Raw genomic sequence first — 23,844 nt, 5'->3', positions numbered from 1 at the left:
AGATCCCCTACTCTCTAAATACTTGTTATTAGTAAAAAAGTTAACAAAAAAATTTTTCAAATTTGAAATAGAGCATATACCACGCGAACAAAATCAAAGAGCGGATATCTTATCTAAGCTCGGTAGTACACAATCCGATCTATCCACACTACAACAGTTCACAATAACATCACCCACTGTTACTCTAACAACCGTGTTAAGTGTTTCACAGGAAACAGATTGGAGGAACGACTTTATATACTATTTACAAACAGGTAATATACCAGAAGGGGTCGAGAGCGATAAAAAGTTCCGACGGCAAGCATCTTCCTTCACAATACTCAATGGAACGTTGTATCGACGAGGATATACTCGCCCTCTACTCAAATGCCTCAACAAGTCAGAGGCAGACATAGCATTAGCAGAAGCACATGAAGGAATCTGTGGCATGCATACAGGGGCTCGAAGCCTAGCAGCAAAAATCCTCCGAGCCGGATTTTTCTGGCCAACTTTGAAACAAGACAGCCAACAGAAAATAAGATCTTGCAACAAATGCCAAAGACACGCACCACTGATACACATCCCTGCCGAGCAAATGCATCATTCAGATATCAGCTGGCCATTTAACCAGTGGGGTTTGGATATACTCGGACCGTTCCCTACGGCACCAGGCCAGGTAAAGTTTCTTATTGTCGGAATTGACTATTTCTCCAAATGGGTTGAAGCCCAACCCTTAGCCAAAATAACATCACAACAAATAATTTCATTCATATGGAAAAACATTATTTGCCGTTTCGGCATACCTCAACATATCACAACTGACAACGGCCGCCAGTTCGCCGATCAGAAATTTCATTCTTTTTTGCAGAATCTCAAAATAAAACAACACTTTGCCTCTGTTGAGCATCCTCAAGAAAACGGACTAGCTGAGGCCGCAAACAAGGTCATCCTGCATGCACTAAAGAAAAAGCTAGATGACGCCAAAGGACTGTGGGCCGAATTAATTCCCGAGGTACTCTGGGGATACAACACCACCCCACAAACATCAACAAAGGAAACGCCATTCAGACTGGTATATGGATCGGAAGCCATGATCCCTCTGGAAATCTCCCAGCAATCCATCCGAACATATATCGATAATCAAGACGAAGCTCGGAGATCCGAGCTCGACATCATCGAAGAAGTTAGAGACATCGCCGCCTTGAGGCAACGCGCAGCGCAACAAGCCATAGCTCGACAATACAACAAGTCAGTCAGAAACAGATCATTCGCTAAAGAAGACTTAGTCCTCCGCAAAACAGAAACTGCTCGGAAGCCACCAACACATGGAAAGCTAGCCGCTAATTGGGACGGCCCATACCAAGTATCCGAAGCACTCGGACAAGGAGCATACAAGCTAGAATCACTAGATGGTAAACTCTTGCCTAATACATGGAACGTGTCTTCCTTAAAGAACTTTTATAGTTAAAAGACAGGGACAGGCTGGTACTCTTTTTCCTACTACCAAGATTTTATCCCAAAGGATTTTGCTTGGAGAGGTTTTAACGAGGCCAGCCTACCTGCACCTTTGTATGTAAAAGGTTCAAAACAACTCCGAATATAAATGAGACGAACAATGTCTTATCTTTGCTACTCTATCAAATCGATCTTATCAATCTATCAATACAGCTCGGACAAATGCCACTACTCGTCTAAGCTACAAATCAAATAACATACAAAACCAATAAACTCGGAAAAACATCCGAACAATCACAAAACAGCTTTTATAAAAAGCAACAAAACAAACATTCAAACAAGTCACTTCAACACAAGTTCAAAAAACAAGAGCCATACTGTTATCAACATACAATAAATATTCAAACTAAACATATGTAAAACAAGTTCAAAAGAACTTTTTTCCTAACACCCTAAACATTATCAGCCTCGTCTTCTGCATCCCCATCATCTTCAATAAGCTGACCATCTCAAACAATCTTCCCAAGATCCATGCCAGAGAGATCGGCATCTGGAACCAAAAACTTAACCTGCAACCTTGCCCTTTCGAAACCTTCAACAAATGAATCCAAAATTTCATCCCCCTTCTTCTTATCCATATCCTTAAACTGAGCAGTCACCTCAATCAGACGACTTTGCACGTTCACCAGATCGCTTTCCTTTTTCTTCAAGTCCTCAACATCCTTAGAATAATTTTCCTTAGCCTCTTTCAGCAACTTCTCGGTCTCAGTCAAACGACCTTGAAGCTCAGCAGCAAGTTTCTTATATTTAACCAACTCCTCCTTCAAAACAGACACCTCCCCCTTTTCCGCAGCAACTCCCTTATATTTCAGCTCCTGACTTCGCCCAAGACTTGCAAGCCGCAACCCAACAACCTATAGAACAAAATAAACTCATAAGACTACCAAAGGAAAAATAAGGAAAAATCAATAACTTATTACCTGCATATATTGACCAATAGCCATATCCCCGACCTCCTTTGCAAGAGTTACATCAGCCGACGATTGGCAATACTCGTCCACAACAGCCATGAAAGGATACTCCTTTCTCCACACTGAAAAAGCCTCACTCTCTTCAAAAATTTCGTGAAGCCTTTTTTGATTCCCCATAAAGGCATGTATCTCTTCCAGAGGGACAGCTAACTCTTTTTCATCAGAATCATCTGATAGCTCCACAAGGTCAGACTTTTTTCTCTTCTTCACAATCACCTTCCTCCGCCCTTGACGAGGCTGCGAAACTTCGCCCGTCCCAACAACCTTCTCAACATTTGACGAAGATACCTCCTTCTCCAGATTCTTACTCTTGAACCGCATCCTTAGCGATGCAGCAGAAACGCCTGGATACTTTCCACCTACAAAAAACAATTTGTGTTAAACTTCTCAGAAAAAAAGATGGACATTAATGTAAACCCTAAAAACTCACCTAAATACTCTACAACAGCGCCTTTATCATCCTCCCACTTCAGCAACTCATACATTGATATCAAATTTTTCCGATCAACATTCTCCACCAAATACTCTATCAGACACTCATTCCTCGGCGATATCACCTCTGGGCCGAGTATATTTTGCGGCTCCGAGCACCAAAAGAGAGGAAACTTCTCAGCAAGATTTTCATCAATATAAAACGGGAATTGCTCCTCCGAACTCCTGACCTTAAAATACATCTCTTTGAAGTCTTTAAAAGAAGACTTGTAAAGTTTGAAAATTCCAAAGCCCGGAGTACTATTGAAGTTCACCCACCCCCCCTTCCACACTCCTTTAGCTTGAAATAAAGAAAAGAATAAAGCAACAGACGGCACTTCCTCTAGAAATTCCATCAAAACTTCAAAGGATCTCAGGAAAGCCCACCCATTGGGATGAAGCTGTGAGGGAGCACAATTGAGCTGCTTAAGAATCTGACACTCAAACTCTGTAAACGGAAGCCTAACCCGTAACTCTTCAAGCACACAACTATGCATGTAAAAGAAGCCAAACCCCAACTCTCGGTGATAAATCCTATCATCCACGCTACATGGTAACAATTCCACCTTCACCCCGGAACCCGCCCTCACTATTCTATTCACATCAACCTCCCTCACCGCCGCTTCATCAGAGAAGAGTGACACCCGTGATTTAACATCTTCACCTACCCAATCATAAGACCAATCCACCTTATCCTTTTTCTCTTTTTCAAAACCCATTAGTTCGAACGACAGTATCAGAACAACAGAAGGAAGAAGAAGAAAGAAAGAAGAAAGCACAGAAATGGATCAGAAACAGAAAAAGAGACTCATACCTCTCTTGCTCATTCTTCAAAGAAGCAAGCATATATCAAACAGCCAACAAAACCCCACGAAAAATCTGAAGGAATCCAAGCAACTAAAGGGACAGAAAATAACCCCCACTCTAAAAGCCACATCAAGCAGTAAACCTAACATTGGGAATCAACAAACTTAAATGCAACCATCATTCTTTCTCTTTCATCAGAGAATAACGGACACGACTCCCCGCGTACCCAAAAATTTAAAACACTGAACCATCTTTTAATGAAGTAAGTTGATCTGGGGGCATCCACTAACACACGCAAACCGAGTTATAACTCATCAAAAAATAAAAAATAAAGCTCAACCTGCTTCATTAAAATCCTCCTCAGGCTAAGCTTGGGGGCTGTGATATGGTCACCATTAATACGAATCATAACTCGTCATTTGCTGTTATTATTCGGCCCTTATGAGCTATAACTCGGCAAAATCAATACTATTATAACCAACGCCTCAAACGGCAGGGATAGGGTCGGTTACGAAACCGATCATCAGAAACGGACGAATAATCATCAAAGACGTAACGGACGAGTAAATATCTATAAAAGAGAAGGTAAAGTATCTTTTTGGATTATTCTGAACTGGCTATCATTACTGACTTAAGCATTGGAGTGCCTTTGCAGGTACACTCCGCCTCCTCTGTATTGCTCGCACTTTCATATTTACAACGAATACAGGAAGATCGGACCTTGAAGGACAGACGTTCAACCTGGTAGCACATAGCTCGGCTAATTTCAAGGAGTTAGAGCCGACCTATTTACCAGGCAAGATCACTCATCATTAAATATTTTTTATTAACTAAACAAATGCTGTATTTTTTAATTAAATAAATATTAATTTTTTATTTATTATATTTTATATTAATAATTTTGATTTAGAATTTAAAATTCATAATTTAGAGTTTAAAATTTAAGCGTATTAAACTATTAGTATTATTTGTAACAAAATTTAAAAATAAATAATTATAAGTATTTCTAAATATTATTAAATGTATTTTAAGATCGTGTAACCAGATTTGTGTAAAAAGCTCAAATAATAGTTTTGGAGGTGCTGTCACACGCACCTTCATGTAGAAAACGTTTTGACTTGGATGATGGTGATTGGTGAATAAAACATAGGCCATATCTACGTTGTGGGCATAATTAGTTTCTAAGAAAGTGCCACTCCTTTAAAATTGGGCAAAGGGTGTAAGCATGCAAAAGAATGCAAAAAGTCAAAAATAAATTATAATGATTGACATTATAATTAAGTGGGTCTGATGAGCGATCATGGTGCCACTAATGTGTGATTGGTTTAAGCGATGTAATTATAAAATCAAATAAAATGCTCTTTAAAGACGGTCACAATGCAAGCATAAAAATTTAAAAGGTATCTTATAAAAATGTGGGTCAATCTTGTTGTAAGCTATGAAAATTTTGCTAGATGATATATATATATATATATAATAATGTAATATATTTTTTATTTCTAATGCTTATGTTTTTTTTTAAATATTTAATTTGATTCAGTTTTATTTTTAATGTTTTAAATTTATTTAATTTTATTTTTGATATATTTTATTTGTGTCAAAATTATTTTTAAATGCTATTAATTTTGTTTTTAATGTTTTAAATAAAATTAATATTTAAAAATAATTTTAACACAAATAAAAAATATTCAAAATAAATTTAAACAAAATTAAATATTTTAAATATTTTTTAAAAAATTATAAATATTAAAATAAATAAATATATATATATATATATATATATATATATATATATATATATATATGTGTGCGCGCGCGCTATATATATAATTATATATATGTGTGTGCGCGTCTTTGCGTGTGTGTATATATTTATATTGAATTGATTGACTAATATTAAACCTGCCTAAATCTTTTATCATCCAAAAGAAACAAAATGAAAGGCTTTGTCACTGTTCCTCTATTAAGCCAATAACATCCATCAATTGTTTATATTTAAGCACTCTTTTTCATAGTCATTCAAGACTCCAAGTAATTTATCCATTAAAATAGAGAATCATTTTTTACTCAAAAAATATTAGTTAATCTTTTATTATAATATTTTGTTAATTTTTATTTTTTCAAAGAGTTTAAAATTTAATACTTAAATTTTAAAATTTAAAATTTAAAATATGAGTTGTGGTTAAGAAAAGATACATGGTGCAATATAACATTAACAACGAGAGTTAAGACAGAAAATGCAAGTGAAGATTGAGATAAGGAGCGATGATAACAGATAAATGGTGCAACAACAAGAGAAGATGCGGTAAGAACAAAGAGGGGAGATGGGAGCGGAGGCCAAGGAGAGATACAAGGTACTGATAGAAAATGAAACATGCGATCGGAAGAGCAAAATTTATATAATTGACACAAATGAATACTAAATATTTTACTAAAAACATATGATATAACAAAGTTATTAAATTGGATAACCACTTTATCCTAATCAAATCTTTGACACAAAAATATAAAATGGTAATTTATGATATTCCACTCAAGACTATGTTCTAATTACATCTAAAATGTCAAATTAAATGGTATAAATATTCAACTCACACTACCACAAAAATGGTGTTTAGCCACCAAATTTTAACTACGAACATTAAATCGTAATAAAAATAAATGAGCGTGTCTTCTACTTATCACGAAACATTACGACAGTAGCTAAAATTTAATCTTTTGCTACAAACCATATTTTTCGTAGCTGTATTTCTTGCTTACATTAACGTACCATGGCTATTATGTCTTGAATAAATTAATTTTTTAAATAAATTTATTAATGTATAGTATCATTTTTTTAATATTCTAACATTAACACATATTTATGAAATTAAATCTAAAAATATAAAAAAATGAATTTAGATAAAATAAAAAATTATAAAAATAAAGATAATATTCTAATATTTAAGTTAATTATAAAGATAAAATTTATTTAACTAAAATAATATAATTTGAATAGATAATAAAAAGTTCAATAATTTGTAAGTATAAAAATTTTTTTAGTTTTTATTAAAAATAAATTATTTATCATTTTTTGAATTTAAAAAAATGAGAATAAGTTAAAAAAATTAGTCTTTATTTATATGGTTTAGTACATACTATAAATTTTTGTGAGTACTGTACTCTTATTATATGTATAATTATCTTTTTAAAAATTATTTTGTGAAATTATGAATTAAATTTTTTATTTTTACTATTATTTAATTGGTATATTCCATTAATTAATTATTTTACAATTATTTTCAGTTATAAAAAAATTAATACTAATTAATTTATGAGTCACTTGTATAAAAGTTTGAAATTTTATTAAGTAACAAAGAAATTAATTTATAAAATTTCTTATAACAATTTTATCTGATAATTAATTTGTCTAATGTAATAAAATTTTAGTAACTAATTTAGTAATTAAAATTTATTAAACATTAAAATTTTCAGGTAAAAATTATTTACAAAATTTACTTAATGTATAACTCTTGTTATATTGTTTCATGTATAATAGGTAAATAATTAAATAATAGTATATTGTTTAAATCATCAACTGCAAGAAATGAGAGATTGTGATGGTCATATATTTATTAAAGTAGTTTTTTGGTTATTTATTGTTATTGTAATAAAAATTAAAGATAAAAATATTACAAAATCAAAATTTAAATTTAAATTTTTTATTATATTTGATCATTAAAAAATAAATAAATAACTATTGTATTAAAAATAAAATAATTTAAGGTATATTTAGTAGATAATAAACAGTAGGATGAAAGAAATATTCTTAAGATTAAAGAAAGTTAAAAGACAATTTAAACAAGTCAAGTTGAATTTTTTAAATTTAAAATTTTAATATGCGCTTAACTTCTGAAGTAGTTTTTGGCGGAAAGTTAAAATAATCACGGACAAATTTTAATATAACTTCCCATCATTCACGTTGTCTTTTAACTCCTACTTTTCTGCAGCACCTTAAAAGCACTCTCTTTAACCATACTATATGAACCCTATCATATGACAGGATATCCTCCAAACTCAAAATACCGATTTTTTCTTTGTTATTTGTTAGTTTTTTTAGTAGATTTTTTCGTGAAGCAAAAACATAATAATTCAGAAGAGACCATTTTAGCAGAATTATGATAACACAGAATATCAACAACAATGAAGAATTTGCAGAAGATTTGGGTGAAATAAGTCTCAACCAACTGTACCTACCAGAAAAGATTATAATGACCCTTTAGTTATGAATGTCAAAAGGTATATGAAATTTCAATTTTTTTACGTGATTTTTTTAATTCTAATATTTAGTTTATTTTTTTATTCAATTTTATATTCATTGCAGACACTTCTATGGGAGAAATTACAACTGGCAAAAGGACGACAATTCAAGTTTGGCATTTGAAAATGGATGAAAAAGACATTATGGAACTTGATGGGCATGGACAAAATCGAGATAATGACGTAAATTTATTGATACGATAAATGGGTGTAATGGCTCGTAGAGCAACGCTGTAAATTGGAAAGGTTTTTGGTGTTGAAAATGTGTGATGTGTGATAAATTTAGAGAAACTGGATGAAACTTTAAAGAAAAAGCTATAGATATGACAGCTATGTACAAATTTTTGTTATCAAAATACAGTGATAAAGTGCCTAGTTTATCCAGTAATATGTTAGACATTTAATTGATATATTTAATAAGTAATAGTTGAAATTTTAAATATATTTAATCTAGAAGGGATTAGAATTTATTTTATTTATGTTAAATTTTTTTATTTCTATTATATAAGTTTAGACTATATTATTATTATTATTATTATTATTATTATTATTATTATTATTATTATAATTATACTGAATTCTTATTATATTTTTTTATGGAAAAATGTTAGATATATATATTTAAAAAGTTTGATTTTTGTTATTAATGTAATATATATAAATATAATTTTAATTTAATAAAATTATTCAATTAGAGCAAATTAGCACAAATTAGTCCTGAATTGTATGTGAAAAATATAGTGAGTTAGCCACAAAAATAGTGTGATTAAATAATCCAACATTAGCCACAAAAAAAATGTGGCTGAAAAACCCGGCCTGCACAAATTAACTACGGATGAAGTGTAGTAGAATTATACTTTTTTATTTAATTACTCTTATTTAGCCACGGCATTATGCGTGGACAATGATATACAAATCGTGGCTCTTTGAAGGTCTCCACGATGTTTAAAATTGTGGCTAATAACGCTAAAATCGTGGCAAATTAAAAATGTAACCCCCCGATTAGCCACAAATATTCTTTCGTGGCCAATATATAGTTGCTACGGTTATCTTAGAGTTTAGTCACAATTTTTTTCGTGGCTAAACCCCTTATTTCTTATAGTGTCAAATACAAAGTAAAAATACCAAAATAATACAAGACAAATCTTCTCTAAACAAAGAGTAATTAATAACTTGGTACTCAAAACAAATGTGAAAACATAATATACAAAGAAAAATCTAATAATTTTCTCTCTAGCATTCACTAATTATGAATCATAACTCTTAAAAAAAATGATATACATGCATAAACTTAAGACCAAACTACTTATTTATAATATTATTGTAGAAGCAAAACAAAAAAATCCAACCAAACAACTTGCAAACAAGTTGTCATAATGATCATAATATAAAGATTAGTCAACTTTTTTAACTATATTATAATATGACACTTGTAACTAGACACTTGCAACTTGGTTCATGATAATTCTACTATGTTTTTTAACTTAATATTTGTGCAATTTGATTTTAATATTTGTTCAACTTGTGGACATTCATTTTTAATATATTAAATCAAAATTAATTTTGACTTCTTTACAATTTCCACCTCAAAATCAATTTTGATAACACATTGACAAATCAAAGTTAAATTTTGACTTCTTGAAAATATTTTATCTTACACTGGCTCTTGCAACACTCTGCTAATTTCACTCTTCATCTTCTTCTTCCCTATGCTATGTATCTTCCGTATGTGGTAGAGTTTCATGCAGAGCACCTCAGTCTCGGTTCATCTTTCAGTTTCAGCATCTTCACCTAACAAAACTATATTCTAGATCAAGAATTCTGGTATCATAGCTTGCCTCAGATTTCATTCATGCTTCTTGTTTGCTTCAGTTGGTGGTTGATGTTAATTCTTGCTTATTTTTTATAATACTGATAAGCATATTGAATGTGAGAGTTTTATAATTCAGTGAATTCATACTTTTCATAATAATATATAGTGATTAGACTTAAATTAAAAGTGTGCTAAGAAACACTAACCCTATGAATAAATGTATTCAATCACAGTTACCCTTGACCTTAATTTTTCTTTTTTACTTTCATATAGTGTAGAAGTGGCCTATAAAGCTGAAAATGCTGCTCCTCAATTGGCCTGCCATTGTGAAGCCTGGGTGAAGCCCACTTCACTAGGTACTGCTCCAATAAAAAATAGGTAAAATAATAAAAGGCAAAAGGAGAAAATAAAATTTTAAGTGCAAGCCACTCTCTTGATGAACAAGTACCTATTAGGTTAAACAATATAACAATATATATTAACATAATAGTAAAACTAATATTCTAAATACTATTAAAACAATGAAAAGTATATTAAATATTTGAAAACGATATAAAAATAAACTGAAAGCCAATAGACAGCCAGTGGTTCAACTAATAAATAGATGATGGAAGGTTAAAAAAACTTTCCCAAAAAGTGGGACAGCTTGGTAATATTTTCAAGTGACTGAGTTTCATAGAGATACTAGACAAAAAAAGCTAGACTATTAATTCCAGTGAAATGAAGAACAAACATTAACATGTTACATAATTATAAGCATGCCTTCAAGAGAGAGCAAAGCAAAGAAGCATAAAAATGACAATGAAAAACCAGAAGAGTCCTGATAAAAAGTTGCACTAGGACCATAAAATTATAAGCATGCCTTCAAGGTTTCTCCTAGCAGAACCACAAACAAGAGAGAGCATAGCAAAGAAGCAACGGCCCCAAGGAGCAAGAGAGTAGAATAATATTACAGCTATTACAGCTAGGATTTACCTCCAATTGTTCAATTTGTTTCCAGGGAGTTTAAATTCAGGTCACAATACTTCAAGCTCATCTATTACAGTTAGCAATCTCTGTTATTAAACAAAGACATGCAAGACACAAAATCACTAAATACCAAATACATAAATTACTAAATTAAAACAGAGCTTATGTGTGAGGAGTGAATAGAAAATAGAGAAGAAGTTTCAAGATTTTGCTATGTGCAAAGAGAGATCTCAATCTTCTATTCTTGCCACTAACTAAACTAACTTCTAGATAAATGTGGAGCTAACTATATTCAAGGTTTTTTTGCAGAAGAAAAAAGAACCAGAAGCTAACCATTACCTCGTCAGGTGCATCTTCTCTTTCAGATGCACCGCTTTCAGCAGCTTCACAGCTCTCATCTTTTCCTTTGTTTTCATGTTCTTCATTCTGGTTATTTAACCAAAGCATGGTGTCACTTTGTACGAATAAAGCAACAATCTTATATCAACATTGAAAAACGCAGAAATGAACAACAGAGATAAGCAGAAAAAACACAGGCAAGCTGCTCGACTGTCTCTGTACTAAATATTAGATGTATTCATTATTCAAATTTAATTTCCATAATATAGTTAGCATATTGAGAAGTTGACACATATCTACTTTTCACCATCTATTATGTCAAAATTATCCTTTTTATATACCTGAAGAAGGATTGATTCATTCAGGTCTTCCACTGAGTCAACTTCACTATCTGAATTTGTTTCAGCCTCTGCTCCACCTTCAATGAACTTCACATAAATTTGAAGAGCATTAAGGAACAATCAAAAGCTTGACAAATTGACACTCATTCGTATAAATAAAATAGGAAAAGTCAATCCACCAGTATGGAAGCTGTAACATCCTACTACACAGAGCTTTACGTTTAAGTCGTAGAACAGAGGTAGTGTGATGTTACAGACCTATAATCATAAAATACATACGTAAACTGGTGGGAAAATATAATATACTAGGAGCCTTGAAAAACGGGTAAAGTAAAATCGCAAAATAAAAAGCGCAACACTCAGGAAACGGAATTACTTGCGGGCTAAGAAACCTAAAGATAATAGATATGAATAAGTGAAAGAGTGGATAGATAGCCAAGAATACAGCATAACTAGCTCCTGACTCAGTCTGCGAAGCCAATGCTGGCTGGAGAATATTTACATACATATACAAGTATCCCAAAATACCCAAAATGCAGAAATAAAACCTTAACTCTCCTTTAACCTCTATGAAGGACAAAAGCAAGTTTCTTGGAGAGAAAGCTAAGTTCATACATAAACTGATAATCAAAAGAACTCAGGGACTACTCCGCTTCAGGAAATCCAGACGCCTAGCGAGGAGCCTCTCGACCTGCATCTGAAAACAACAACACAGTATAGGGTGAGAACCGGGGTTCTCAGCATGGTAAAGGTGCCACACATATAATATATAAGGTCCTGGGAATGTCAGAGGCAATCCTAGAACGCCAACACTCAGTTATGAAGCTTAGATTCTACACATAAGCCATAAAGAGGTAGGTGTCCTACGGAATTCAAGACTTATCTACTTAACCCTAACCTTATCATCAACCCGTTCCACCTTTCCTCTGCTCCTCCATCACCAGTGGTTTAGCAGAGACAGACAACCAAACATTTTCAAGCACAAGTAGAAAACAGGTAGTGCAGGTAGCAAATATAACAATTAGCATATTATATATTTAGTTAAACAATCCCAAGTAATGCAAAGCAGACAAAGTGAACAGAATGCACATGATGTATGCCTGTCCTATGATAGTATGACTGATGAGGCTCATCTATCGGTTATCCAGCCAACCCGACAAGTCTGAAAACCTTAGACTGTCTCTCGTCGCGCTACCCATGAGTCTATGCATAGATTTTCTAATTCATTCATAATTCATATATTCATTCATTCCTTTATAACTCACTCAATGGGGGAATCCATTCCTGGGAATTTATAGGTGCTCGGTCACCCTTACGACGTAGGGTCAACAGAGTATCGAGTTTCAACCTGAAACACGTGGTGGCAAGCCATGGTTCGGTTACCCAGGGAAACTCGTATTTCAGATATCATTAAATTCATAGGCCACATAATATTCAAACCATCAACGTTCATCATATAATCATTCATCTTAGCCATAGCGACATGTATTCATTTAGCTTTCACATTATTCTCTTATAATTCATCACGTTTACCCTTTTCTTCATCCTCAAGTTACCTCAATTTCCTAGCCTCAACTAATTACTAAGCTTATTAATAAGATCTAGGGTTAAAAAGATAAAATAGAGGTTTAGAGGTTCGAAACCATGTTTGAATCATAAAAATACAAGTGTTGAAAAAATAGAGTGTGTGCGCATAGTTGCCAGGAACTACTTAGTGTGCGTGTGCCTCACCTATGCGAGCGCCACCAACAGAAAGCATACCCCGGTGTGTGCGTGCGTACCATGCCGTGCGTACGCACATTTTCTGTAAAACACCAGGTGTGTGTGCGGACAAAGGCGTGCGTACGCACAAGTGAAGTTGTTGTTACTGCTGGGTGCGTGCGCACCTCAGTGTGCGTAGGCACACACCAGAAATTCTGGTTCAGCTGTATTTTAAAAATTTTTAGTTTTTACACTAGATTTTTGGTGTCCATAACTTCCTCTACAGGATTCAATTTTCCACAAAATTTATATTGTTCTCAAGCTTATAAAACCCTCTTTGATTTGAAACAAATCTCATCTTCATCCAAAATTTGAGGTTCGAGTTACGGACTACCAAAGTTCAAAAAAATCAAGTTTTCGTTCAAAACCTCAAACCTCCATTTTCTTTAAAATTCAATTTACCATACCTACTTCTTGTCCCAAATAATCAGCACCAATACATATATAGCATTTCAATACAAGTCCACCACCTATTCATCAAATCACAAACTCTTCAAACTTTACTTTTCACCAAATCACATACTAAGTTCCCACCTCCATCAATATTAACATCATCATTATAATAGCATACATATGTACATATTTAACCCACCTTATCAATTTCTCAACTACAACCAAGCACCAAGAAAACATCATAGATTCACCATGACCATGTTCATCAACATATGCTCAACTCAAATTATCAATCAACATCATAGAGACTAATCATTCAATATATTCAACCACTTCAACTTATCCTATAGTTCTCTAGCCTAAGTTTTCTCAGAACATGATATTTTAAATACACAAAACCTAAACCATACATCGACCGATTTCCGTGTTTGGTCCAAGGCAACACTTAACCCACACACAAACAGCTCCACAATTCACAAAATCACCAAGAATTGACACCAATCCAAGGCCTCCAATGTCCACAATTTCAAGTTCCAATTACATGCACACTACCTAATACAAATATACAACACATATATATATATATATCCAAACTCAATATCTGTTGCACAAAATCAGAACTTAGGTAGAGTTATGGTTTTCTCACCATACCCAAGCTATGTATAAGCAAGAGTGAACGTGTTCCTCAAGCTAATTGGATCCTAATACATCAAAGAGTAAAGAAATTCAACACCACTCATAAATTTTTGAAAATTGGAGGAAAGGAGAGGCTGGAGTGTTAGAGTAACTTACCTAAGAAATTGTTCCAATAGAATTGTAGAGCTTGACGCACTGGACGCATAGCCGCAAGCGGTTCGGTGATCGGAGCTCAGATGAAGAAGTTATGGTGGATTTAAATCATGATGAGGGTTTGGAGTTTTACCACAAGTTCTTCCCTCTGTGAGTGTTTCCCAGCGTGAATGAAGAAGAGAATGGAAAGAGGAAGCTGGGTCCTCACTTAATGGATAGGCTCGATTTGACCTTGGGCTCATTTTGGGTCCGGTTCAACCGGTTTGGCCCGTCCGACCCTATCTTGGGTCAAATTCTTCGAAATTAGTGTCAAAATTCTCGTTTTGAAGAACTCTATCCTATTTTAATATTAGATTTACATTTCTAATTTTTTTAATTAAAATTTGATTTATTAACTAATTATTTACTAATTTTAGCAGGGTTTACAGAAGCAATTTCACAAATGAAAAATAAAAAGGGAAAACATCTTGCATTTTTCATTTAAAGAAAATGCTTCCATAATTTCCCCTTCCTATATAGAACAAGAAAATCATTAAAGCCACTAGCAGCAAGTTCCTTGTCTAAAAAACCAGCACTTCTTTCTATTTCAGAAAAGCAGGGCCTTCCGTTTTCATATTTCCCTTCATCAGAATCATCATTGTCATCAATGCTTTCTTGGAAAGAAAGATTGAACCTGAAATAGAGAAGTGGAGCTAAATTGTGAAAAAAAGCCTGATTGAACATCAAAGATTAGATCCAAAATATTTATCTTCAGCAAACCAAGTTTGTGTTTGATGTACTATCAAATTACGAGATGCAGTTTGGTGAAAAGAGATGTATAAAATAAAAAAGTGAAGAGGGAAAAAACATAATTTTTTTAAGTAAACTATGGCACAAAACAGTGACATATATTAAGTAGAAACTTATTGTCTCTAGATATACCAAGACAAAAGTTATAATTAGATGAAGTACAAAAAGGGCAACGAAACGAGCTCACTCTTATGGACAAACCACATTGCATCGACATGGACAAGATCTTCAAGTATTCACAAATGAGAATGAGATTATCTAACAAAAGAATGAGATCCCATGTATATCATTTGTAGTATAAACCAAATATAAACAAGTATTTGAAATATCTCACAACATTAATGCGAGCTGAATTTAATGTAAATGCATTCTACATAGAGAGAAAAATCAAAATTTTCCAAGACACTAACCTTCCAGCACCCAAAAGTAAGAAGGTATGGTCAGCTAAGTTTCCCTAACTAATTTTAAGGAAGCAAGCAATCCTGCTAATACCACATATGTTGTGCCCTGAATATAAACCAAAAAGATTAGTAATTAAGTAACCTCAAATTAGAATAAACAACTGCATTAACATTTGCTACCTAGATATCATCATTGAAAACAAGATAAGATGAACTGTATTTTGCAAGCAGATCACGAAGTCTTCAAACTGAAGAAGAACGAGGAAAATCAGGAAAACATTTGAAAAGAATCTAGAGATTGGAGTGTTGAATCTGATATACCAACAGTCATTGAACTTTTTGACCGAAGATTCACGAATTGGAATGCAAACCATACAATGCTTGATTTAATTCTAAGATCTAAAATGTCTTTCAGAGGCCAATGTCTTAATTTATAGATTTAAACCCTAAATTATGAATTCAGTGAGAAGAAATTTATCCAATCGTGAAAACACAGGGTTGATGTTTAGATATTAGAATAGCGAAATTGAAACCCTAAAACACCGATGACAAGAATAAAAATCAAATACCTTGTCATAAGCAGTTTTTGTCCATCTCTGCCTTTTCCTTTTCAGCTTGCTGCTTCTGTTTCTCTGACCTCTCTCTCTCCTATTTCTGCACATAAAAAAAATCATCAGAATCGGGATTTGAAGAAGGAGAAGGAGAAAGGGAAGGGGAGAGATACCTTGATGTAGACGTTCTCTTTGGCCTGCTCCTCTTTGCTAAGAACCCTACCTTTGTCGCTGTAGAAGTGAGAGAAAGCACCACGAGATGTTGAGTCCAAAAGACAACGGCAACGGCGCCGAAGCTAGAGAAGATGACGATGGTGGCTGCGAGTCTAGAAGACGATGGTGACGGCATCGAGATTGGAGAAGACGACGACTGTTTAAGGGGAAGAAGTGTAGCTCAGTAACTGTTTGAGAAGGTGAGAATGGTGACTGGTGAGGGTGAGTTAGGTTTAGTGAGGATTAGAGTAATTCAGTAAATATTTTAAATTAGCGATCGATTAGTTATAACGCTATTATACCATGGTCGTTAAATCGGTCGCTATCTTAATGATTAGCAACCGATTTAGCGACCACTAGCTTTGCGACTGAGTTAGCGACCAATTTTTTTAGCTTATTTTTTTATTAGTTGTAAAATTAGTCGCTAAATTAAAAAGTAGCGATCGATTTTGTGACCAACAATCTCAAACGTTATTTCTTCATTTCAGTTGCTAATTCAGTTGCTAAGTTAAAAAATAGCGACCGATTTTAGCGACCAACTTTATGTTACTTGTATAAAAGTTTTATCGGTCACTAAATTGGTCATTATTAGTGACTAAATTCTTTGGTCACTAATATCGGTCGCTGATTGTAATTTAGCGACCAACATTTTTCTGATCCTTGAAATCCTATTATCGGTCGTTAAATTAGTCGCTATTAGCAACCATTTTTTTCGGTCACTAAAATCGGTCGCTATTGAAACTTTCTTGTAGTGTAAGTACGTGACTACTCTAAAAAAAATTCCCCTTAACGTATAAAACATATCACAGTTCTCTAGAAGTTTGGTATCAAGTGCAACAGTTCGGTTAAAGTGAATCCTAATCCTAAACTATTTCTCGCTGAATATAAAACTAATAACTTAAAAGTCTAACAAAGCCTACAATTATTATGCTAACTAACATTTTTAAGTACCATTTCAAGTTCTTAAAATCTAACAAACTAATAGCTTATTACTTCTAACCAGTAATTATATTGAAAAATTAATTTTCTAATTTCTAACTAAGGACGCTAAACAACTACTCCAAGAAGCATGTTAACATTACTAGCATGACTAAATAAATTATGTTGAAAACAAAAATTTTCAATCACTAACCTCTGCATGGAAGGCACCAGTAATATGCGCGACTCCATCTAATCGATAGATACGATTTGGATCGTCTTCCATGTGTTCAAATTTGAATTTTGTTGGAGTTTTTTACAAAAGTTTTTGAGGAAGGTAGTTTGTCGTGGGGATTATTGGCGTTAGGAATTCTGAATTGTAATTCGAATCAATTGAATTCGAATTCTATATATAGGTCTAATGTTAGCATCGATTTACTAGAGACTCTCAATGGTACTAAGTTGAAGTCATTTCATTTGATTTAGTATGGTGATAAATCAAAACTGCTTGTTTCGATTTACTATGGGCAAAATTTGAATCAAATTCCAGTCCATTCGATTTACTAAGAGAGCTAAATCGAAACTTGTTGAGTCGATTTAGTAGTGACGGTATAAATCAATCGAAACTCGTTGATTCAATTTAGTAGTATTTAGCCTAATTCAAATTCATTTAATTCGATTTACGTGTGAACTCTAAACCAAGTAATTTAAATCAAGTAGATTTAATTTAGTGCTATGAAGCCTAATTCAAATTTAATGAATTTAATTTACATTAAAACCTGCAATGAGATATCTGCATAACGTTTTTGGATTTAGAGAATATACATAAAATTGGTTTTTCTTTGGTTTATAAAAGTCATTTACCTTTAAATTCTGTTATATCTAAAATATCTCTGTTTATTAATTATTATCGCTTTTAACACTAAGATTATAAAGCTAAGCAACGATTGCTTTAGATAAAACAGAACAACATGCATCATTATGAAGTCATTACAACCACGTGTCATCAATAGTTTAGAAAGAATCTCTGTATCAATTGCATCTATATCTGCCCTTAAAAAACTTGAGTTTCTCAATCCATTAATTTTATAGAATCATCAATTTATTGAGCTTCATGACATTAGTATCAGTATCTGTTAATACCATCATCTTATTAAAAATATAACTATTAATGTTAATTTTCAATGCAATCAAACTCTTTGACAATAATCTTGATCTTGAATAAGTTTTTTGAGAGTTTGGAAGACCTCGAGTCTGAAAACACTCCAAATGGAGTGGGCTTGGATGACTTTGCCCCAAATGGAATAAACTATGATGACTTGGGGTACTTGACTTGATTGATCTCAATTTCCTATAGTTCTAGTTCTATCAGCCTCACAATCTTTATGTTACATATGTTTTTTGGTTCAGAACACAGGTTCTATCATATTTTTTTATTTTATGCTTTTTCTACGATACACATAAAACACATCTAAGGATAGCGATTAGACAGAGTCCCATGCACGAATAATACAAGCAACTATATTATGATTTATGTGCTCAGCAAATTAAATCCAGTTTTAACCCAACTATATAATTACTTTCTGATTGGTTCATTGTATGAGGTACATTACCTCTTTCCGGTTCTTGGAGTTGCTAATACTAATAGTGCCATTATTATTGTTGTTGCATTCAACTAATAAAAAAAAGTGAATAAATACATATTTAAAATAAAAAATAAATTTTATTTATTTATTTTAAAAAGAGAGCTAATGGTTAGAGAAGCTATGAAGGTATTTGAAAATTTTAAAGAGCAGATATAAACTAATACGGAGATAGTCACTAAAAAAAATATGGAGAAGTGACTTTTTTTTTTTTTATTAACTTGTTTGTTACCTAAGTAGACCTTTTCTCGGAAGCTATCTTCTTGGGTTGATTAGAAAAACTAAGAAAATAGGTAAAAAGAAAATGTTATTTAGTTCAGAGAAAGGAAATGATCTATTATGATTCCCAAGTAATCTTCTATTACATCCAAGGAAAGATTTTGATTGTTAGTTGAATGAATTTTTTTTTTAAATTTTGGCTACAAAGTACACAATAAGAAGAGTAAGATCTTAGCATTAAAAAAACTTCATGCATTGATAAGAGGATGCATGATAATCAAAATAAAACTAACTTGAGTGGATTGATAAAAAAAATTACATCGTTGATTAAAAGATGTTAGAATTTTTATTTTATTTTTGCTTCAATTTATTAATATAAAAATTAGTCTAAGTAGTATTATAATAATTAATTAATTATATTAGTAGTTAGTTTGTTCTTTGAACATTATTGTTCATGAAAATTTATAAAATTTAAATTTCTAATTCTAATGATCACAGCAAACAAATACATTCTAATTTTATCTGATTTAGTGATTCAAGAATTAAAAGTTTTAAATTAAATTAAAAAATATAATAATGACTAAAAATATGTAAATTACTGGTTTTTATAAAATATTTAATCGAAGAAAGCAAAATGTGAGGATAGAGAACATAATGAAATGAGAATATCTACGGGGTTTTCATTGAGATTTACATGAATGTTGCGTGAGTGTTGTTACCTACTTTGTAGAGTGAAATGGGATAGAGGTGTTTGGGTTGTTATATTTGGTAGGTGACACATTTGTTTAGTCATTAGTGGTTGATTTTGTATTGTATTTATATATGTCTAAAAATACATAATTATATAGTAATTGATTTGATAATTAAATTTATATATATATATATATATATATATATATATATATATATATATTGTATTTTGTTAAATTTTTGTTTTATTTAAAAACGTAGAAGAAAAAACATATTATCAAGAGGTTTTATCATCACTACAAGACTACTTATTATAAAATATTAAAATTCAATAATATGCGCCAACAAAGCTGTCCTTTTCATCCTTAGATTCTCTCCAACGACCAACTGAACCTAATATATTTTCAATACCGAATTTCTACCTATCCTTAACAATGGGGATATGCTTATAAAGTGGTGGAGATTCACAAGCCTATTGGACAAGCAAAGATTGGTGCATGCTGATAACAAATATTTAATACTTTAGTTATAATATTATAGGCTCATCGTTAAATATTTTTTATTAGCTAAACAAATGCTGTATTTTTTAATTAAACAAATATTAATTCTTTATTTATTATATTTTATATTAATAATTTTGATTTAAAATTTAAAATTTTAGAATTTAAAATTTATAATTAAAATTTAGAATTTAGGATTTAAAATTTAAAACTTAGATTTTAAAATACAATGAGTGAGTGCTATATTGCTTTTTTTTAAGCGTATTAGATTATTAGTATTATTTGTAACAAAAATTAAAAATAAATAATTATAAATATTTCTAAATATTATTAAATATATTTTAAGATCGTGTAACCAGATTTGTGTAAAAAGCTCAATTCATAGTTTTGGAGGTGCTGTCACACGCACCTTCATGTAGAAAACGTTTTGACTTGGATGATGGTGATTGGTGAATAAAACATTGGCCATATCGGCATAATTAGCTTCTAAGAAAGTGCCACTCCTTTAAAATTGGGCAAAGGGCGTAAGCATGCAAAAGAATGCAAAAAGTCAAAAATAAATTATAATGATTGACATTATAATTAAGTGGGTCGGATGAGCGATCATGGTGCCATTAATGTGTGATTGGTCTAAGTGATATAATTATAAAATCAAATAAAATGCTCTTTAAAGACGGTCACAATGCAAGCATAAAAAATTTAAATTTAAATTCTACTGTATCTTTTGTATCTTTTTTATAATAACATGTAAATTATTTTTTGTGACATATTAGTTTTTAATTGGTTATTATGTTAATTATAATTAATTATTTTTAAATTAAATTATAGCCCAAAATGAATAATTGTATAATTTACTAAAATATTAAAAATATAATCTTTGTTTCTTCTCTAAATCATACTTCCAGAGAACCTTAATTCAGGGAAGGTATTAGTTGATGCAGTAGAAGCAACAGAACCAACTCTAGGACCTGCTGTACTTTCAATGAGTGAATATTTGATGTCTAGCTTTAATGAATCCTATCAATCTAAGTTCGTAAACTTCAATTTTTTGGTCCACTCTTGGCTAGTCATATTTTAGAATTGTAAGCATTTGTGATAAGAAATTATATGAGACTTGGAAAGAAATGTATCATTAATATGGTAAGAATGGCACAAAATAGGAGGATAACAGGCCTGTCTTATAAAAGGAAAAAAAAAAAAGAGAAAAGACAAAACAACTAGTGAATCATAGCCTTTCCATCTCACAATATATCTACGCAGGGAAGTCCTCTAAAAAAATGCTAGTCTTTGCACGGTATAGAAGCTAAATATCTAGTTCTATCCCATAAAACTTGTTTAACCGAAAATCTACCATTGAAGGTGTATAAATTGCGTTCCAATCAAATACATGTATAAATTTTCTAAAATAACTAAAATGAAAAAAATTAAAAAGGCGAAAGCGAAGCTTAGCAGGAACGAATTTGAGTAGGAAGAAACAGTAGAAGGGAGGAAATGTTCTTCACTCACAAGGGAGGTGTTCTTCAATGGAAGGGTGGAACGAATCAAATTAATATTGATTTGGTAAAAAACATATAAATTTACTTTTTAATATTTACAAAAATTATATAATTATCTATCTTAAAAAATATTTAATTACAAAATGACTCTACTTTAGTTAAGATGTTAATTCTTATTGGGTTAAATTAACTCAAATTAAAACTAAATATCCAATTAAAATGTACCACATCATAAAGGGTAATTTACATGTTGATTTAGAAGGGGTTGGGTAGAATTCACCAAATTTAAAAGGTATCTTATAAAAATGTGGGCCAATCTTGTTGTAAGCTATGAAAATTTTGCTAAATGATATATATATATATATATATATATATATATATATATATATATATATATATATATATATATATATATATATATATATATATATATATATAGAATACAAATATAGAATACAAATGGGGAGCTCATATGCTGACGTGGCGCTCATACGTTGATTCTGAGAGTTTATTTGCTTAGGTGTCATCACTAGAAATTTTTAGATTTATATTTATAAATTATAAATTATAAATTATTATTTGCTTATGTTGTTATTTTCAAATTTTAAATTATTTGTTTGGATTGTTTTACTTAGGTTGTTATTTTTTAAATTTTAAATTATTTTATTTGTTTGGGTTATTTTATTTAGGTTGTTATTTTTTAAATTTCAAATTTGATTGACTTTAATTTAAATTTAAATTAAAGTCAATCAAATTTAAAAAATTTTAGTTATGAGTTAACTATAAAAGTATAAGTTATGAGAGATGTAAAATACCACAATTTAAAGTACATCAATCCCTTTTCTTTACATATATTCAAAATCTCTCTACTGGTTCCAATGACCGGTATTCACAAAATTACATATATCAATCCTATCGTCAACAATTTGTGTGTACGTATACGAGTGATACGGTTATAAACACTATTAAGTTACGAAAATTCTCCATTGTCATACTCAATTGAGATGGTTTGGCTCGATGACGTGAGTTTTTTACTAATATTTTTCTATTTTATTTTAAATTTATATTATTTATATTTTAAATTTATTTATTTATTCCCACCTAATCGTTCTTTGATTTTTGTTCATCAATTCTATTTTATTTTATTTTGCATGTTTTGTAGTCTTTGACAATGAGGCAAAACAAGTTCTTGGAAAGAGCTGTGTAGAAATACTTGATCCACTCCTATTAGTAAGTTCTAACCAATATTTATTTCTAAAAACATTAGTGAAGATATTTTTAATGGTAATTTTTATATTATTTATTATTAATATATTATATAATACCCTGCAGAAAGGAGATCTATCGGATACACCTACACTTTTTCTCAACCTAATTGATAAGACATTTATCTTCATCGTTGAAGTTCAAATATCTGATAATCCACATTTTTCACCTTCTTATAAAGTTAAGATGACTGATAATGTGGATCTCATAAATAAATTCAAAGATGCTCACCCTATTCAAATTGTGAGTATAATTATAAGTGTACTTTTTATTAAAAATCAGTTTATTTTTTGCTTCTTTGATCATTAATAGTATCTAATTTATAAATAATAATTAATAATTAATTATAATTTTAGGATGTTGACTACACCGGTAGTTTGTTTCCAATTTCAAAGGTAACCTCAATCATTAAAGGGGAGAAAGTAGCAGGAGTTAAGGTATTTGTTCAAAAAATAAATTTTTTGTTTGTTTGTTCTCTCAAAATTAGATCTTAATTTTATTCAAAAAATATTAGTGAGATAAAATCAAAAGTTAGAAAGAAGTCTTTAATTTAACGTGGTAAAAGTACAGAATTTGTTGCTTGAATTCTCCAATGAAATTACGGCCAATGGTAAATCTGAAGTGTTGAAAAATGTTATATTGTTGAATATTGTTGAACTAATAATTTGCTCAGGTGTTATCACTAAAATTTTTAAAATATTATTTATAAAT

General features: G+C 31.3%; 1 protein-coding gene and 1 long non-coding RNA gene across 2 annotated transcripts; both read right to left on the bottom strand.

Annotated features, from left to right (window-relative positions):
- Window positions 1–9,445: 9,445 nt before the first annotated feature.
- LOC130948802 (uncharacterized) lies at window positions 9,446–14,288 on the bottom strand. Its single transcript, XR_009073270.1, has 5 exons — window positions 12,120–14,288; window positions 11,505–11,591; window positions 11,164–11,250; window positions 10,831–10,910; window positions 9,446–10,214 (listed from the first exon to the last, which is right to left on the bottom strand). It is a non-coding gene; the product is annotated as an uncharacterized LOC130948802 (long non-coding RNA).
- A 639-nt stretch (window positions 14,289–14,927) lies between these two features.
- On the bottom strand, window positions 14,928–16,650 carry LOC130949151 (uncharacterized). The gene is made up of 4 exons (XM_057877954.1): window positions 16,362–16,650; window positions 16,207–16,291; window positions 15,818–15,885; window positions 14,928–15,120 (listed from the first exon to the last, which is right to left on the bottom strand). The coding sequence occupies exons 1-4, from the start codon at window positions 16,535–16,537 to the stop codon at window positions 14,928–14,930; spliced, it is 522 nt and encodes a 173-aa protein (XP_057733937.1). The 5' UTR covers window positions 16,538–16,650.
- Between the last annotated feature and the right edge of the window lie 7,194 nt (window positions 16,651–23,844).

This window comes from Arachis stenosperma, chromosome 9, assembly GCF_014773155.1.
Source record: "Arachis stenosperma cultivar V10309 chromosome 9, arast.V10309.gnm1.PFL2, whole genome shotgun sequence".
NCBI classification, from domain to species: Eukaryota; Viridiplantae; Streptophyta; class Magnoliopsida; order Fabales; family Fabaceae; genus Arachis; species Arachis stenosperma.
This window is presented reverse-complemented; position numbering and strand designations above follow the sequence as displayed.

Bases quoted from the DNA above. Each gene is read 5' to 3' on its own strand.
- LOC130949151 (XM_057877954.1), bottom strand. From the start codon at position 16,537: ATGCCGTCACCATCGTCTTCTAGACTCGCAGCCACCATCGTCATCTTC. The intron at 16,292-16,361 runs GTATCTCTCCCC...TTTTATGTGCAG, and splicing joins AAGAGAACGTCTACATCAAG to AAATAGGAGAGAGAGAGGTC. The intron at 15,886-16,206 runs GTATTTGATTTT...GTTCTTCTTCAG, and splicing joins CAAAAACTGCTTATGACAAG to TTTGAAGACTTCGTGATCTG.